Raw genomic sequence first — 19182 nt, forward strand, 5'->3', positions numbered from 1 at the left:
CTCAGCCAGACATTTAGAGACTGCCCTTTTGCTGAGCAACGGAGGATCTACCAACTTCCTGCAACAGATGGCAAAGGAGAGATTTCTGTAGGGTTTCGCTAGCTGGGAATCAAGACTTTTTGCTAGAAGAGCTGATCTGCTAAGACTGGTACAGCAGAAATTAAAATCTAGTTTTGGTATTGACTCAAAATTTTAAATTAAAATAGAAGGGAAATGCTGTATTTCACTGAATCTAAAATGGTCTGATGTTGGCACTCAATGATGTTGGCAGGCATCAACATGGTTATATAGTTTTCACATAATCATGTCTCAATTTCCACCAACGTTACTTGCCACTGGTATTTTTTTACTGATACAAGAATATTTAACTTGAAATCTGCCCTCTTAGCAAACTTTTAAGTGTATAATAAGTACTGTTAACTACAGGCATACTGTTATACAGAAGATCTCTAGAACTTTTTCATCTTAGATGCCACTGATGGATTGAGAATGAAGTAATACTTTCCAAAATATTAGAACTTCCTCTTTCTCTTTAAATAGTGACTATTCCTTTCTTCCAACAAAGAAGGCCTGCTGTGCAGTTTGACAGTGGGTTAGATCTGATGGACTTGGCTGTCAATTGTAATCATGTAGAAATTTTTTAAAAATACAGATTTTGAGAGTCTACCTAAGGCTCAATGAATCAGGATGTCTAGAACAGAACCTTAGACTCTGTATCACAAAACTCAACACCCAGCCAAGTTTGAAAATTACTGCAAGAGAAAGAAACTGTTCTTAAATTTGTATACAATATTTTAATTCTCTAATTCTATCCGCTGCTAAAAAATTTAAACATTACAGTTCTTTGCTCATCAAACCATGGATTAATTATGATACAAAGAAAACATCAAGCTAAAAGACTTCTATTATTATAGGTCTTACAACTAATTCAAGAGTCGACATAACTCATAAATATTTACTTTTTAGTACCCCTTACATTGGAGGACTGGTAGACATAAAGCGTTTAAGTAGCTGCAATCCCTCCTCCTCTTTTCACCCCATCTGCTCCCTGCACTGCTGAAGACGTCTGCTGTCCTTTCCTGAAAGACTGCATCCTAGTTAAGACAGGAGATATCTCTTTTTATTAATATTGGTAAAACAGAACTCACACGGTTTAAAATAACATTTCAGAATGTAAAAATTATGCCTATGATGTAGTCATGGGTGTTCAGTGAGTCTTAAGTCTCTAAGATTTTTTATTTACTGTGGTAGAATAAGTCTAAGTGGCTCAGATTTGAACTCAAATGCAAAATGAAAACAAGTTCTGGTAGTCTATAATTCCATTAGACTTGTTTTCTCAACACAAGGGTTATCTCTTAGTTTCAGGAAGTTGCCTGCTCTCCTGGACAAAATCAAGCCTTTATCTACTGCTGCTGCTGCTAAGTTGCTTCAGTCGTGTCCAACTCTGTGCGACCCCAAAGACAGCAGCCCACCAGGCTCCCCTGTCCCTGGGATTCTCCAGCAAGAACACTGGAGTGGGTTGCCACTGCCTTCTCCAGTGCATGAAAGTAAAGTCAGGCTTCAGTCTATGAAGAAAAAGAAGAATCAAAAAACTATTGATCTGTCACCCTTTGTACGCTGCACTGCTCCTTTCAAAAGATAAAATATGCCTTTTTCTTTCTCCTTTGAAAAATAGACTTCTACTTTCTCCCCACCAAAAAGTTGTGCAAATAAAATAATTAACTAATAAAACAGTTATTCTCCACCCTTGGCAATAGGCATGGAAAGTAGCCAAAGGGTTTTCGGGCAACACATTCAAACTTTTTCTCCTGATGAATAAGTAACAAATCTACTGTATTTAGGACCGCTTCTATTTTTTGAAATAAGATTATATTATCTTTTGATTTCATTATTTGTACCTGTGTGATTCAAGCAGACATCACACATATTAACTTATTATAAGACAAACACAGGTTTTAATCCTGGCTCTGCCTCAACTTATAATATGACTCTGAAGAAATCAATTCCTGCTTCTCAGCTAAGATAGATTTCTCATCCATAAAATGGAGATAATAACAACAAGCTGGTATGAGGATTACATGATATAAAATATGTAAAATAATTTTGTAATTATTGAGCACTGTCCTTTTGAGGAATATTTATTTTTAAAAATCAGAATTTTCAGGGAACTCCCTGGCAGTCCAGTGGTTAGGACTTGGCACGTCCACTGCAGAGGGCAATGGTTCGATCCCTGGTTAGGGAACTAAGATACTGCATGCTGCGCAGCGTGGCCATAAATAAATAATTTTTAAAAATAAAATAAAACCAGAGACTTTTCTCAGGACTTGAAATTCTGATAGACTACATAAAATATATTTCTATTAGAAGTTTATAATAGCAACCAATATATAAATATCTTGAATATAAGAATAAAAGTAAAATTAGGCATATATGTTATATATTTTTTAAAACTTTAACAGTAAATATTTTGACTGCCGTTAACTTTTGATTTCTGTCATCTATTCATTTCAGTGAATCAGGATGATAAGGATTTTAACTGACATACTTAAGTGATAGAGTTTACCGATCTGCATAAGAACAACTTTCAAATAGAATGGCATTATCACTTACACAACAGGAATCTGAATTGAAACAAAAAATTGGACTAAGTAAAAATTAAAATATGTTTGCATAAGTAACATTTTATTAATGGAATTAGACTGCCTAAGCTCAAATTTTTGTCCTTAGCATTTACTTACTGTGACCATGGGTTAGTTAAATTTACTTAAATTCTGTGACCCAGTTTCCTCATCTATAAAATAGAAATGATAATATAGTACTGCCCCTCTAGGGCTGCGAACATTAAATGAAATATACCATTTAGTATGCTTTTAAACATATTTAAGGCATATAAATCAAATGTTAGAGACTATAATAGTGTTCTCCCAATAAAAATGGGGTATTAGTATGAAATTCAGTGGAAGTTGGGATTAATTCTTAGAAATGCTAGATGGATTACACTTACAAAGGGTAATAGGATTACATGGCATGAATCCTCAAGTTAGTATTTTAGGAAGAATGCTCAATACCAATTTGGTATATGTCACATTACTGAAAAGCATCAGCAAAACTAAATTATTTTAGAAGATTTGGTTGGTTTCCAAAGTATTTATGGGTAGAATTTAGAAGGAAGTAGGATTGCCTCAATAATTGAGGAATTTTAAGAAAGTAGGTTTTTAAACTGTGGTGTTAGAGAAGACTCTTGAGAGTCCCTTGGACTGCAAGGAGATCCAACCAGTCCATTCTAAAGGAGATCAACCCTGGGTGTTCTTTGGGAGGAATGATGCTAAAGCTGAAACTCCAGTACTTTGGCCACCTCATGTGAAGAGCTGACTCATTGGAAAAGATTCTGATGATGGGAGGGATTGGGGGCAGGAGGAGAAGGGGACGACAGAGGATGAGATGGCTGGATGGCATCACTGACTCGATGGATATGAGTCTGAGTGAACTCCAGGAGATGGTGATGGACAGGGAGGCCTGATGTGAGGCAATTCATGGGGTTGCAAAGAATCGGATGCGACTGGGCGACTGAATTGAGGTTTTTAAAGTAATCCAGATTTTCCTCAACAGAAATTATTTAGTAATAAGGAAAACAGGTACATTTTTTAAATTTAAATGTCACAATTTTAAACTACACTTGCATAATACAACTCAATATTATCTTGCTTTTATATACTATGTTTAGTATCGTAAGATTAAAGGTCACCAAACAAAACTTGACAATGAGCTTTTTTTCCCTATTACATTTCCATTCCAATTTTTCCCATTCTCCCCTCCCACTTCCACTGTCTATTCATAAGCCATAAGTATATAAATAAGTAATTATATACATGAATAGCTCTCTTTTAATTTCTTAAATAACACAGGGTGATATGCCAATGGTCACACCTATTATTATTTTTTGTCCCACTCCTTTGACAAATAAAAATCTTGTGTTTGTAGCATCTCATATATATATGTTTAAATACATATGTGTCATATATATGATTTTATATCTAGAGATATCTTATATACAATCTATTACTCTCACTTCTTCCAAAGAAATAAGCAACTGAGGACAATAAAAAAGGAAAATCAGAATTTATGCAAAGATACATAGCAATCAAAGGAAAGAGGATTTTATATTTTAATAGTTCCTATTGCTAATGGAAGATCCATTTATGCAAAATATATATAAACTATATTTCATATTTCATCTAGCAAATCAAATATGGATACCAGAAAAGTAGATAGAGGTATTTGTTTTTTAAAAAATATAGATGTCTTTTAAAATTTTGTTAGACTGCCAAAAGACTACAAGGCATAATTTGTCCTTTTTCAGTAGTCAGCACACAGCAAACATGCCACTTTCTAACTGGAACATAAAAACCAACCATAGGTAGCCTGGACATGTCAGAATACTTTAAATGCTACCAAGAGAATATTTTGTTCATTATTTTAAGGCAAATTAAGTACGTGGGCTGAGTTTCCTCTCCCTGGGTCCAGCAGTTCACCTTTAAAGGCGATCTCTATTAAAACATAAATTTTCTCTGAAAACTGAGGATTTTTTAATCTGGTGATCATAAAACTTATGGTTTTCATTACTATTATAACCATGGTAAAAATTAATATATAAAATTTAAAACTCCAGCTGTAATGAAATTTAACTATAAATTGTAATGATTAAAAGACAGCCTTTCAACTTTACAGTTCCTTTCTTCTTCAAATCCATTTACGATATACTGAGTGCCCAAAAGCCATGCTAGCAGCTGTATTACTTTAAGTAAGCCTCACCTACTCTTTTCCCTGAAATCAAAACTGTTTCCCATGAAAAACAAACTTTAAAAAGCAGACCTTCCCAAACCGTCTTCCAAACTGATGATGGCTGCTTGCAGCTGATCCTGACTGACTGCTTCAAGAGACAGGCCCGGACGGGAGGACTCGGGGACGAGTGGTGGCAAGAGAGCTCTGCTGGAGTGGCCTGGCAAGCAGACAGTTGCCGCAGTCTGAAATTCTGCTCAACGGCTGGCTGCTGCCCAGGGTCATTCTCTGGCCAACATGTCAGATCCAGTTGTTAAATTGGGGATCCCTGGAAGGATTTATCATTCAAAGGAAGGTGATGGCCTATTTGCATCATTGCAAAGCATGACAAGAACTTGTTCCTGGAGAGGTTAGTGTCTAAGATGCAGACCGTATAGATGGATATGCAAAGAGAAGACAGGTAATATGCTTGAAACCAAGTTATCAGGAAAGAAAAATTAGTAGGGAGATAAATGAGATGAAATTAGTCTTCCAACCCTGTACAATATTAAGACAGATGTAATGAACCACAGCATACCCCTAGGGTTGCAGCATTCATAATCTAATCAAGAAAGTGAACAGCGAGAATGAAATATGCAAATAGCACTTGAGATATCATCAGTACAAGTTTTCAGGGTCGTTTATTTTTATTTTCCTATGTTTGTCATGCACTTATCTAGTTAAGCTTTAGGGAAAGTAACTCACTTACCAATTACTGTTAAAATAAATAAAAGTGTGGCGACAGCTGATGTTCCATAAAACATGGTGCTGATATTACGAGCCAGCAGTTGTGTGTTATTCTGTGTGTTGGGCACTAAAACTGGTGGCAGCAAAAAGCCAACTGCAGTTCCAAGCTGTAAAATAAACAGTTCTGTTAATTCTTCTTATTATAAGGGAAAAAAGTAATGAATACAACATTAAAAAAAAACACCGGTATGTGTAAGGTGCTTTCGTAAGCTCTAAAGAACCACGTTCTAATGTGTTTTTACCATTCTACTATTGAAGGAAAATCGCTGACAAACGTCTTCCCTATTCAATAAACATTTACTAAGCTCCAATCACTCAAATGATGCTGCTATAAAGTTGTGTAAGCTACACTCCTTACCCTTTGGCTACTTAAATCAGAAAAGATAATAAAAATACACATGCACGCACACACAAAATGCTGAGAAAAGACAACCTGCAGAATGGGAAAAAATATTTGTAAAGCATATATTTGATAAGGCTCTACTATGCAGAACATATAGAGAACTCTTACAACCCAATAACAAAAAAGACAAACATCCCAATTCAAAAATGGGCAAAGGACCTGAACAGACTTTTCTCCAAAGAAGATATACAAGTGCCCAACAAGCACATGAAAAAATGCTCAATATTATTAGTTATTGGGGAAACGCAAATCAAAACTATACCCACTAGAATGGCTATAATTTAAAAAAAAAAAAAACAGAAAATAAGAAATGTTATGATGTGAAGAAACTGGAACTCTTGTACAATGTTAGGAAGATTGTAAACAGCGCAGTTACCAAGGAAAACAATTTGGCAGTTCCTTAAAAAGTTAAACACAGAATTACTATATAACCTATATAGTAATTAGACTATATAGGTATAGTATATAGAATATAACCTAATTCCTCTCTTAGGTATATACCCCCCAAACTGATAACAGGTATTGAATATGGCACATGAATATCCAAAGCAGTCCTATTTGCAATAGCCAAAAGGTGGAAACAAGCAAACTGTCCATCAATGAATGAAGAAACCAAATGTGGTATATCATTCAATGAAATATTATTTAGAGAATGAAATACCAACAGTTGCTGTAGCATGGGTGAACTTTGAAAACATGCTAAAAGAAGCCAGACACAAAAGGTCACATATTGTATGATTTTCATTAGGCTGGGGAAATCCATAGGGAAAAAGCAGATTAGTGGTTGCCAGGGGCTAGAGAGAGGGGGAAATGAGGAGTGACTGCTTAGTGGAACTGGGTCTTCTTTGAGGGCAGATGAAAATGTTTCGGAACTAGAGGCGATGGTTGTAACAACATTGTGAATGCACTAAATGCCACAGAGATGTACACTTTAAAGTGATTAATTTTATGTGAATTTCACCTCAGTAAAATAAAATTGGGCTATGATAACCACAAGAGAAATAAAACCAAGATATTAAAGGAGATTCAACAGAGCGAGAGATCCGATTCTTTGGACATGAGAAGAAGGGTCCAAGATAGGTTTCAAAAAGGAGCCTGAGGCAGAGATAGTAACATTTACCAAATATTTCACTTTCTCCCTATAAAAAGCTGGATAGAGACAATTTAACGGGTAATTACAAGTGTCGTAAGTGCAGTACTGTGATGAGGAGAGGCTGTCAAGACTGTGAGGATCGTGTAATTGATTATCCAAGCAAGAATACTAGTTGGAGTGAATGGGACTCCACGAGCAGTTGTGCTGGACAACAGGTGTATATCTTAACTATTCTAGGCCAGTTGGAACATACGGTCACCTTAGTTAAGACAGTACTTTGGAGGAGCATCTTATATAGACTTGGGGTTCCGGAAAAATTTCTGAAGGGGCAAAGATCCGGATAAGAAGTTAGAGCTTGCCAATCGAACAAGAAATGTTCCCAGTCAAGGACATCACGTACACAGGAAACAGACAGCATGACCTTGTGAGAATCTGATCTAACCCAGGTCTCCTGCACTGCAGGCAAATTCTTTACTGTCTCAGCCACCAGGGAAGCCCTGACATACTGTAAGCAGTGCACAATTGCCCTCAGAGCAGAGGAAGCGGGGCGGGGGCGGTATGTGAGAAATGGGAGCTGCAGACAGGTGACGCTGAGCAACTGGCAGAAGGCGGAACCGGAAGTCTCACTTTGTCCTTAATAGAGTTTGACTTTCTTCCCCTAAGGGCAATGGAAGACAATGCGGGCAGGGCAAGCGAGTGCCCAGGACAGATTTGCACGTTAAAAGACCACACTGGATGCAAATGGATAATTAGAGAGAGGAAAGCAGATAGGAAAATCAGTTAGCAAAGCTCTAGGCGAGGCTGCAGGTGGCCAAGGCTAAGCTGCGACCACAGAAATGGAAAGCAATGAGCTAGAAGACAAGGCAAATTTTGATTGGTGGGGTCATGTGGGAGAGTCAAGTGGAAATATCTGGCTGACCAGTATCTATATGAGTCTGAAGCTCATTAATTTATTGAATAAATTCTTATGGAGAAATTATAATGTGCCAGGCACTATAGTAAATGTTGTACATTCAGACTATGTGCCTACTTAATGAAATCGAGCATCTAATGGTGGGGATGGGAGATGAGCAATAATTAACAATTTCTATGGCCCAGATGGTAAATAATCTGCCTGCAATGCGGGAGATCTGGGTTTGATCCCTGGGTCAGGAAGATACCATGGAGAAGGAAATGGCAACCCACTTGAGTATTCTCGCCTGGAGAATTCCATGGACAGAAGAGCCTGGCGGGCTACAGTCCATAGAGTCACAAAGAGTTGGACATGACAGAGCGACTAACACTTTCATAAACATATTAGACACTGATAAGCACTACACAGGATTAAAGAACACGGTGTAATAATAGATTGACTGGGCAACTTTAAATGAGATCCTCAAGAAACGCCACTGAATGATATTTAAAATGAATTTAAACTGAGAGCAGAGTGATATTAAGGTTGTAACAATGTGATCCTATGAGGAAGAACCTTCCAGGCAGAAAGAATGCTTTTGCAAAGGCCCTTATGCAAAATGCAAGCTTAGCGTTTAAGCAACCAAAAACATTAGTAAAGTTTTGTCAGAGTAAAGAATTTAGATTTTAATTACTATGGAAAATCACTGGAGAGTTCAAAGCAGTTATGACATGATCTGATCTATGTTTTACAAAGTCCCTGGTGGTTCAGTAGTTGATTCCAAGCTTCCAACACAGAGGGTGCAGGTTCCATCCCTGGTCAGGAAACTAGATCCCACATGTCAGAGCTAAGACTAGCCAAATAAATACATAAAAAAGGTTCTCTTGGGAATTCCCTGATGGCCCAGTGTTATGGCTCCATGCTTTCACTGCTGGGGCAATCTCTGGTTGGGGAACTAAGATCCCATGAGCTGTGCAATTTGGCTGAAGCACTAAAAATTTTTAAAAATGTTTTCTTAAAACAGGTTTCTCTCAGGTTAGAGACTTGGTACTGTAGATGGATAGAAAAAAACAGGATTCAGGAATCAGACAGACCTAAGTGTGAATGCTACCACTAATGAGGTGTGTGGCTTTTGGAAAATAATTTTAGCCCTCCAAGTCTCAGCTTCTGTATACATAGAAGGAGAAGACTAATAGTTCCTATCTTATTACATTAAATTAAATGATACAGTGTGTGTAATGTACTTAGTATGGTACCAGGCTTCGTGAACGTTCAATAATGTTGATTATTATTATGAATGATCACTCTATAAACAGGCTAAAGATGCACAGCTGGGAGTCATGAGCAAGTGCACAGCTACTAGAGACAATAAAGGATGAGAACACTTAGGGAGAATGTAGGAGGAAGTCCCAGAGCAAGGCTAATTGTCAGAGGGAAATCTACCTATGAGAAAACATTTCTATTTACTATTCATGAAATAGATAATTCGTAGGTAAGGAGTTGGTATTTCTATCATGCTCAATGAAGTATTAATCTTGAACATGATTTTGTAAATGAAAAATATTTTAAAGAAACAGTTCCTATCCAAACATGCAGAAGCAACCAACTAAAATATGTCACAAATTATTTTGAATATACAACTAAATTTCAAACTATCCCTTCTTCTGTACTTTTAAAGGAAATAAATAAAAGCAGTAGGCCTACATTTAGAGTTTCTCTTTACATGGATTTTAAATAGATTTTACTCTGATCTTGAAACAAGTGTCAGATCAGAAGAGAGTAACAATCTTTTGTTGCATAGCTGCTACTGCTGCTTAGCCACTTCAGTCGTGCCCGACTCTGTGCAACCCTACGGACTGTAGCCTGCCAGGCCACTCTGTCCATGGGATTCTCCGGCAAGAGTACTGGAGTGGGTTACATAGCTACATGTAGTGATATATGAATAGAGAGAGGTGACGTTTTTGTTATAGTTTTTTAACTTGATTCTTCTCAAGCTGAACACTCAATATAATTTACATCAACTATCATAGGACTCCATATGCAAAATTTAAAATATTAAAAGAACCATTTTGCAAATAACACACACACACACACACACACATATTTTACCTAATAATGCTACTGGAATGCTAATGGAATTTGAACCTATGGTGTTGGTAAAGTCTAGGAAACACCTTAATGGAGACTGGGCAAAATAAGCCACCTTTTTACAATGGATTCCATGATCTGTGATTTGTCTTGCATTTTCTCACCATTAAAAGTTGGTAACTGGACACAGTAATGCTGTGAGGTCCTTATCACTAGAACATTTGGCAATCGTTTATAAACGTCTGCTATGTACCAGGCACTCCACTGACTGCTAATACATAAAATTAAACAGAAGTTGTTCACATTGACCACTCAAACTAAGAACAAACTTCTTTGAATCCAACACCTTCCTACAAAAATAATACCTACCTCAGTCTCATTCACTGCAGCACTCACAAGTGTTATGCGTTTATGGGCATATACCATTAATTACAGATAATTCTCAGAGATGACAAGGTAGTCATTTAAAACTGGTTTTGAAAGTTCTGTTTCCACAAATAAACCAAAACCTCTCTTTCATCCAAGACTGCTTCTTATTTTGTGACTACTCATCTCCTCTCCTTCCTTTATAGAATGCCTCCTAAGGGTTCATCCATATTCCTAGACCCTGCGGCCTAAACCGTTTTATCTGGTCCTTCAGGATTCGATTTTCACCTATCACCCAGCCTTACCTGATTCCCTAGCACAGCGGTGGCGCAAGCTGTGGACACCTCCTTGGGCCCAAACCACACTGAAGCGATGTGGGAGGGCAAGCCGAGGATGAACACCTGGGCCACGGAGCACAGGCACTGGCCCAGCATGGTGACCCAGAAGAGATGCTGCTTCACGCTGCCGCACTTGATCCAGGCGCCCAGGCAGTTGAGGCCGGAGCCCAGCAGGGCGGTGAGCCGCAGGCCTCTGGTATCCAGCAGCCAGGTGGCTGGGAAGATGAGGGGCACGTAGGCCAGCATGTACACCATGGACAGCCAGTCTATGTGCAGCGAGGAGACGTTGTAGAAGCCCTCGAAGACATTGCTGATGATGCTGTACTGGATCCACTGGAAGGCGTTCACCAGGGAGTAGGCGCTGAAAATAAGCAACACCACAAAGCGCCTCGGGGAGAGCGCGATCCGGGGCACCAGCGTGCCCTCGCCCCCCGGGGTCTCCTCGCCCGGGTCCTTGGGCAGCAGCCGGGCCTGGGTCTCCTCCTCCGGGGCCAGCGGAGTCTTCGGCCCGTCCGGGGTTCCCGAGGCGGTGGCCTTGGTGCTGTCCCGAGAAACCCCGTTCAAGGCCAGACAGCCGGCCGTGGGCCCGTTCTGCGTCTCCGCGCTCACCTTTCCGGCCGGCGCGTCCCCCGGGACTGGGAGGTATCCGTTTGCCGGCGGGTGTCCGCTCGCCTTCGCGGTCCCCTCCTCATCGTCCGGCCGCGCCATGTCCCCGGGCGCCCCGGAGCCGCCGGGCGCCCCCGCTCTCCTCCCCGCCCTATACCCCTACCCCAGCTTGCGCCCCAAGGCCCTCCCGGCAACCACCCCCAAAACCCCTACCCCTCGGTCGGCGCTCCTGCGACGGTCTCCCCAGCTGGGGGAGCCTGGGTGTGAACCGAGAGCGGCAAAGCCGTGCCGCCTGAGTCCGCAAGCGAGGTCCTGGACCCCACGCGCGGCCCCGGCGGGCGTCCCCACGGGTACCAGGCCGGGTAGGTGAGCGTAGCGTCATCGCGCCCTCGGGCCAATCAGCGGGCGCCCTCGCCCGCGGGAGCCAATCAGGGCGCGTCCGGAGGGGCGGGGCGAGGCACGTCTTGCCAGGTGGCGGAGGAGGAAGGCCACGCTGGCGGTCGCGCAGCTGGGTGATCGCCACTTGGAAGGATGCGGTAGGCAGAAGTCCTCAGACTCGGGGATGGGCGAACGGGCGGGCGAGAGGCGACGCTTGGATCGAGTAACTAGGGAGGGAAGCGAGGGGGTAGGAGAAACAGAGCAGAGACAGGCGGTCATCAGTCTTTCCGCTTACAGGGGCTCCCCTAGAGCCAAGTTTGATAGTGCCGGAGGACGAACTTGGCCTCCTTGGCCCAGTGCAGCTGTCTGTCGATATCAGACCCTGCCTGTAGAGCAGACTGGACCAGGTTTCATGAATTGGTGCTATCTCGACATTGGAAAAACGCAAGAAAGCATTCTGTTCCAAGTAAATAGATTTCTTAAGAAATCTGCCCTTGTGAAATTGGAATTTCCTGGGGATGTGTTGTGTCTGAGCAGGCCCAGTTGCTTAACGGTCTCCCGTGCACCCACACTTTCAGTTAGTGGTTAACTGAACTCACTCTTTGGCTTCCAGGCACCAAACTTGCTTTGAAAGGAATGTGCCTCATACCGTCATGGACTCTGGGGAATAAAAAAATAAAAAGCAGACATATTCCCTGCTCTCAAGAGCGCACGTGGCCTTGTAAGTCTTTTTGGACAACAGAAAATCTCAGCCCTGCTACTTGGGAAACTAAATTTGAAGAAAAAAAGAAAAGACTCCAAGTGGCTTCCCTGGTAAAGAATCTGCCTGGGATGAGGGAGACCTGGGGTTGATCCTTGGGTCAGGAAGAGCCCCTGAAGAAGGGAATGGCTATCAACTCCAGTATTCTTGCCTGGAGAATTCCATGGACAGAGAGCTTGGAGGGCTACAATCCATGGGATCAGAAAGAGTTGAAGTGGTCCAAACGACTTTAACATTTTTTATTTATGTATTTTAATTGGAGTAGGATTGCTTTACAATGTTGTGTTTCTTTCTGCTATACAACAATGTGAATCACCTGTTTGTTGTTGTTCAGTCACTCAGTTGTGTCTGACCCTTTTCGACCCCATGGATTGCAGCAATATATATGTATATATCCCCTCTGTTTTGAGCCTCCCCGGCAGCTCCCCATCTCACCCCTCTAGGTCATCACAGAGCACCAAGCTGAGCTCCCTCTGCTATACAGCAGCTTCCCACTAGCTAGCTATGGACCATTTTTCTAGACACATATTCATTATTAAAGTGAAATTGAAACTAGGGGTATTTCACAATGGACTTAATATTAAAAAGTGTTGCTACCTAGAATGCTAAAACCTGATACACTTTATTGCTACTTAACCTAAAGGAGATCAGTCCTGGGTGTTCATTGGAAGGACTGATGCTGATGCTGAAACTCCAATACTTTGGCCACCTCGTGCGAAGAGTTGACTCACTGGAAAAGACCCTGATGCTGGGAGGGATTGGGGGCAGGAGGAAAAGGGGACGACAGAGGATGAGATGGGTGGATGGCATCACCGACTCGATAGACATGAGTTTGGGTAAACTCCGGGAGTTGGTGATGGATAGGGAGGCCTGGCGTGCTGCGATTCATGGGGTCGCAAAGAGTCGGACATGACTGAGGGACTGAACTGAACTGAACATCATTATATTGGTAGCATATAAACTTATTATCAGATACTTATCAGTGAAGATGAAAACTACATAATCCTAAACCTTAAGAAATTTTAATGTCTTCCTTAGTCATCCTATGTAAATTGCACATATCACCCTAACTGCTTCCCCTGCTTTATTTTTCTCCTTAATGCTTAGCACACTCTAAAATGTCCTATATTTTACTTTTCTTTTCTTTTTTTGGTTATTTCCTCCTTCCCCACTAAAATGTAAGTTCCTTGAAGGCAGGGCTGAAAGTTTTGTTGCATTGCTGCTGTTGCTGTATACTGAGAACTTGAAACAGTACCTAGCGATAGGTTTTCAATAAATATTTACTGAATGATTGCAACTAACAAGCTTTGTATATTTTAAATAATTGCTTACTTTGTAAGTGAATCTCTTTTTTTAAAAAAACTTGCAAATTTCTTCTACAAACATGATTTTCTACACATTGATTTAGATATTATTTTAGATAACTTAGTGATGTCCCTGAGTGAACAAACAAATAACTAAATCCAAAGGACTTCATTCTGTTAAGAAGTCTATATGGATTTCTGAGAAATGAACTAATTGCATTGCATGATATTCAGGACAACTTACTGTTCATTATTCTGAGGCTTTTAAAATACCTTTATGTACTAGGAAACCTACATAGTTCACCAAAAAAACAAAAAACCAACTGTTCAGGAAGTGAATCTGTGTATAGAATTTAATTTTAGATCCTTTTTTTTTTTTAAAGTATAATGACCTGCAACATGTTAATTCCAGGTGCACAATATAGTGTTTCCATATTTCTATACATTTCAAAATGATTACCAGCAATGGGTAGAATTTTAAATGGACCTTTCTTTACTTGCCCCAGTAGTACCTCCAATCCACATGTTCACAGTAAACATTTAGGCACCCCCTTCCTGAAATCAAAAAGTAGCAAAGTACATTAGGGCCCCATTTCCCCATTATTCAGTGAAGGTTGGAGATTGTCTTCTGCCAGATTGGAAAGATAACTCTCCTTTCAGCACAGAAGAGCTTCCTGAATGCCCTGCAGGGAGGCCCCTCTCTCTGATTGTTGAGGCTCCATCTGTTTAAAAATAACTTGTCTTTCCTATGGTCCTTAGCAAGAAGGAATGGGATTGGGAGTCCTCTGAGTGTCCTGGACACCAGTTAGCATGGTATCTAATTTCCCTCCATGGTGGAATTCCCTGGCAATCCATTGGTTAAGACACCATGGTTCCACTGCAGGGAGCACAGGTTTGATCCCTGGCTGGGGAACTAAGATTCTACATGCCATGCATCCTGGCCAACAAAATAAAAAATTGCCCTCCACACTATCACCAACTTGAGCCTGTCTTATTCTTGCCCACCTTATCTTTGGCCTTCCCTGCACTTAACGAAGTTCTGTATCTGACCCTGTCATCATCATGGAGCATAGCAGCAAGAGGATTTAGAATAGTAGAGAAGAGTATCTGACCTCGAGCCTGGCTACCTGGAGTTGAATTCCAACTTTAGTACTCGCTTAACTGTGTGAACTTGGGCAAATTACTGAGCTGATCTGTAATAGCACATGCCTTATAAGACCATTAACAGGAGGATTAAGTGAGTAAAGAACACCTGGCACATGATTTAGGTATTCTTAGTATTGAGGTAGTCTACTATAGGTTTCCCAGGTGGTGCTAGGGGTAAAGAACCTGCCTGTCAATGCAGGAGACGTGAGAGACGTGGGTTCGATCCCTGGGTCGGGAGGATCCCCTGGAGGAGGGCATGGCAACTGACTGATATTCTTGCCCGGAGAACCCCATGGACAGAGGAGCCTGGCAGGCTACAGTCCATAGGGTTGCAAAGAATCGGACGTGACTGAAGCAACTTAACATGGGCACACACTTAAGGGCCCAGGCTCCAGAGCCAAATGAACTGGACTCAAACCCTAGCTATTTGACTTACTAATTGCATGACTGGATTAGTTACTCTGTGCCTCAGTTTCCACAGGGGAAGGGGGGGGGGGACAATATTCTTCATAAGATTGTTGTGAGAAATAAATGGGTAATAAATATAAAGAACTTCAATGTGTCTTGACCCCTGATATATATAGTAATACTCAGTAAAATGTTGTCCACAGCCATTATTATCAACTCATATCTCCTCAAAGTCATATCTCATTTTCATGTATTCTTAGATTTCATCCCATCTTGTTTTTTTTTTTTTTTAACATGGACCATTTTTAAAGTCTTTATTGAATTAGTTACAATATTACTTGTGTTTTATGTTTTGTTTTTTGGTGGTGAGGCATGTGGGATCTTAGCACCCCAATCAGGGGTCAAACCCATACCCCTTGTATTAGAAGGTGAAGTCTTTTTTTTAATTATTATTGTTTTTATACTTGGAGGATAATTGCTTTACAATGTTGTATTGGTTTCTGCCATACAATAACGTGAATCAGCCGTAAGTATACATACGTGCCCTCCCTCTTGAACCTCCCACCCGCCCCATGCCATCTCACCCCTCTAGGTTGTTACAGAGCATGTTTTGAGCTCCTTGTGTTATACAGCAGCATCCCACTAGCTAGCTGCTTTACCTAAGGTAATACATCTGTTTCAGTGCTGCGCTTGCAATTCATCCCACCCTCTCCTTCCCCTGCTGTGTCTACAAGTCCGTTCTCTGTGTCTGCCCTGCAGATATTCATCAGTATCATTGGTACTGGTTCGTCAGTACCATTTTTCTAGATTCTGTATATATGGGTTAATGTACAATATTTGTTTTCTCTTTCTGACTGACTTCACTCTCTATAACAGGATCTTTAGACTGAATTTATGGTGGTAGACCTCCTCCCTGGAAGATGATCTGAGGATGTCCCCAAAGGGTAGCATGCAGTGGCATATACTAATTACACTTACCTCATAGGAGGGAGCCAACCGTTGACATATCTAGACAAGAGTTGATATATCTAGACAACATGTGACGTATCTAGACAAGAGTTAGAGGCAATCTGTGTTGGACTAGGTATGTCATGGATAGAATGCCCAAACTCCAAGGAAACGTGAGCTATGTGAGATTTAAGATTTCTTCTGACTTGAAATTTCTTTGATTTAATGAAAAGTAAGATATTTCCTATGAAAGGATTTGACAAAATTCATATTCTCTTTCAACAAAGTTCCAGAAAGTAACAAATGAAGTACAGAAAGGAGAAAACTCAGTAGTGTCTCTCTGTATTATCATTCTAATGTCTTAACCCTTGCCTCCTCTCTCTTGAGGTTTCATTGGTAGGTACTTATTAACCAGTTTAGGTGTGACTCATACTTTATACAATATCACATGTTTGGATATATAACATAACACGAACCTTCATCTCTGAAGATGAGGTTCAGAGTACAGAGAGGACAGTACTGAGACCATCACTTGGTTGGGAGTCAAGAGGAGATTGAGCCACTTTATGGATGTGGAATGGCAAGTCTGAGACAGATCTGAATACGTAATAGTTCAGCCATGTGAGATCTGAATGATACCCAGGATCCAAGGCCCAAGATACTATTAAGACTGATGTGGCTGTTCCTGAGCAAAGGTTTCCTGAAGACTAAGAGGGTATGTTACAAGCCAGAACAAAGTCACTAGATGTCAAATCCACGTGTCATGGAGCGGGGGTAGATTTTAGCAGCATTGTTTTCAGTTGGCACCACTATTACCATGTCTGTTTCCCTGAGCAGCCAAGGCAATGCTGTTCTACTCTGTGGAAAGGTTAGGTTGGGAATAGAGAGGTGGAGAAAGCTGGAAATTAGAATCCTCCCAGATGTACTTTCCCCCATTGAAATGTATCCAGTCCCCCCCCACAACCCCCACCGCTGCCATTGAAGTGATTTATCTGTATGTATACGCTACATTCCTAGAAAAAGAACCCTAGGATTTTCCCTTCTGTGTGTTTTCATCTTTCTTCTTCTTCATCCATGATACCAGTTGAGTCCATCAGCACTGTAGGTCCCCTACATATGAAACATCAAGCTGTGAACTTTCGAAGAGGCAAGCGGGTGTTCCAGCAGCATCAGGCATGCATGAAATTGCAGCTTGCCCTCCACCTCCTATTGCTGATAATCCTTCAATTTTACCATCTCCCATCTCTACTCCCTCCTCCAGTCAGTAACTCTTCTTGCTCAGTGCCAGCCCCTGAATGCTAACTGTACTACTGTATTTTTCAAGGTACTGTACCGTAAGATTAAAAATGTTTTCTTCATTTTTTGTGTTTGTTTTTATGCATTATTGGTATGAAAAGTATTATATATCTGTTACAGTACAGTACTATATAGCTGACTGTGTTAACTGGGTACTTAGGCTGATTTGTTTGACTTATAAACAATTTAGACTTATGAACGTGCTCTCGAAATGGAACTTGTTTGTATGTAAGGGACTTCGTGTACAATGAAACCAAACACAGGTTAGAGCAGATTATTCTGCCATATTTCTAGATCTTTGAGTTGCACGCCAAATCTAGGACTGATCACTCCACATTTGTTTAACCACCCATAAGGTTCACAATTTTCCCAGCTCTGTGATCATCAGTGATTTCAAATTGACCAATGTAACCATACTTCAGCATCAGTTAGAAACCGAGCAATGACTTTGAAGCAATGCCTGATAAGAATTTGGCATTTGGGTCTCTTTTTGACATTGTTGATGCTCTTGAGAGCATCAGCCAAGTAATTCATGCATACCATTGTAGTGCCATGGAAGGATGGTGGAAACTACATGTACCTTTTTTTGCGTAGGTGTGCTAGGAATTCAGTGCTGCCGTGGGAAGAACATCCTGCCCTAAAACCTCCCACAGATTTGCTAAATTTGCTCCTGCCTTTCCTATCTTGCTTAAAATTTGCCTGAGTGATTTAAATATAATCAATGTCAAATCACAGTAAATTGTCCATGTTACATCTTGTTCCTATTTCCTTTACCTGAATGGATTTATCAGATTTCTAGTTGGCATGTTGGTTTTAAAGATGGTGAGATTCAGAAAAACAAATTTAAAGTTTTCCATTCACACATTTATCTCTGACTGACTGCTCGCCTACTCCAGCTGCATTCATTTGAATTTCTTTGTTTTTTACTGGTAAGGGAGGATTTTGTGCTCAGGAAAACAAAATGTGGTTACTTGGGTTTAAATCAATACATAATTTGTTAAAGTTGCTAATATCAGATTTCTACTTCAGCTTCAGTGACATCATGTAAGTAGCTTGAAATTGACCATAATGGGAGTATTCACACAATGAAAGTGGCAAATACTACATCTACCCATGTACCAATGCTAAAAGTCTAACAAGACAGATCATTCAAAGCATTTTAAACACTACTTACAAACTTAGTAAGTCCGAAACTTTTGGTTAAAACAAGTTTCCTTAAGCAGTAAAATACTGCTTGCAAAGAAACTGTTTTATAGCTGTGGGATCATAAAATACATATCTGTCACCCAGTCTCTGTCACCACCCTGCCCCACACACACTGTTCTTGACACAGATCTCCTAAAATTCTTATAATTTCCTAAGTGGTAAGAGCACTAGGAGCATCTTTGTTTTAATATTTGGTCCTTGACCCTGGTTCCTAACACAGAGTTGATAAATCCCTTGGAATTTCCTGGTAACAACAGTGTAACCAGTCGCTTTTAATGAGGCAACTCTTGGTGGGCCCCTCGCAGGGCTGGTCACCAGAAAGACCAAGCCATGATTAGAAGCTTGGACTTTTCAGCCTCATCTATTCTCCAGACAGGAGAGAGGG

General features: G+C 40.6%; 1 protein-coding gene and 1 long non-coding RNA gene across 5 annotated transcripts in view; one reads left to right on the forward strand and one right to left on the reverse strand.

Moving 5' to 3' along the window:
* The window catches only part of FLVCR1 (FLVCR choline and heme transporter 1), a 29149-nt gene extending 17421 nt beyond the window's left edge, over positions 1–11728 (reverse strand). The window contains exons 1-3 of one of the 4 annotated variants that reach the window (XR_002182503.2): positions 10713–11728; positions 5528–5672; positions 4873–5067 (exon numbers count right to left, since the gene is read on the reverse strand). Coding sequence is in view for 3 of the 4 variants with exons in the window: in XM_019976695.2 (XP_019832254.2) it covers positions 4873–5067; positions 5528–5672; positions 10713–11453 (1081 nt within the window). In the remaining variant the exon portion in view is untranslated. The remainder of the gene's footprint in view (positions 1–4872; positions 5068–5527; positions 5673–10712) is intronic. The other 3 variants (XM_019976695.2, XM_070768605.1, XM_019976696.2) reach the window with 3 other exon arrangements.
* A 74-nt stretch (positions 11729–11802) lies between these two features.
* LOC139176441 (uncharacterized) lies at positions 11803–17655 on the forward strand. The gene is made up of 2 exons (XR_011560925.1): positions 11803–11887; positions 12343–17655. It is a non-coding gene; the product is annotated as an uncharacterized lncRNA (long non-coding RNA).
* The last annotated feature ends 1527 nt before the right edge of the window (positions 17656–19182 follow it).

The sequence above is a fragment of the Bos indicus genome, chromosome 16, assembly GCF_029378745.1.
Source record: "Bos indicus isolate NIAB-ARS_2022 breed Sahiwal x Tharparkar chromosome 16, NIAB-ARS_B.indTharparkar_mat_pri_1.0, whole genome shotgun sequence".
Classification (NCBI taxonomy): Eukaryota; Metazoa; Chordata; class Mammalia; order Artiodactyla; family Bovidae; genus Bos; species Bos indicus.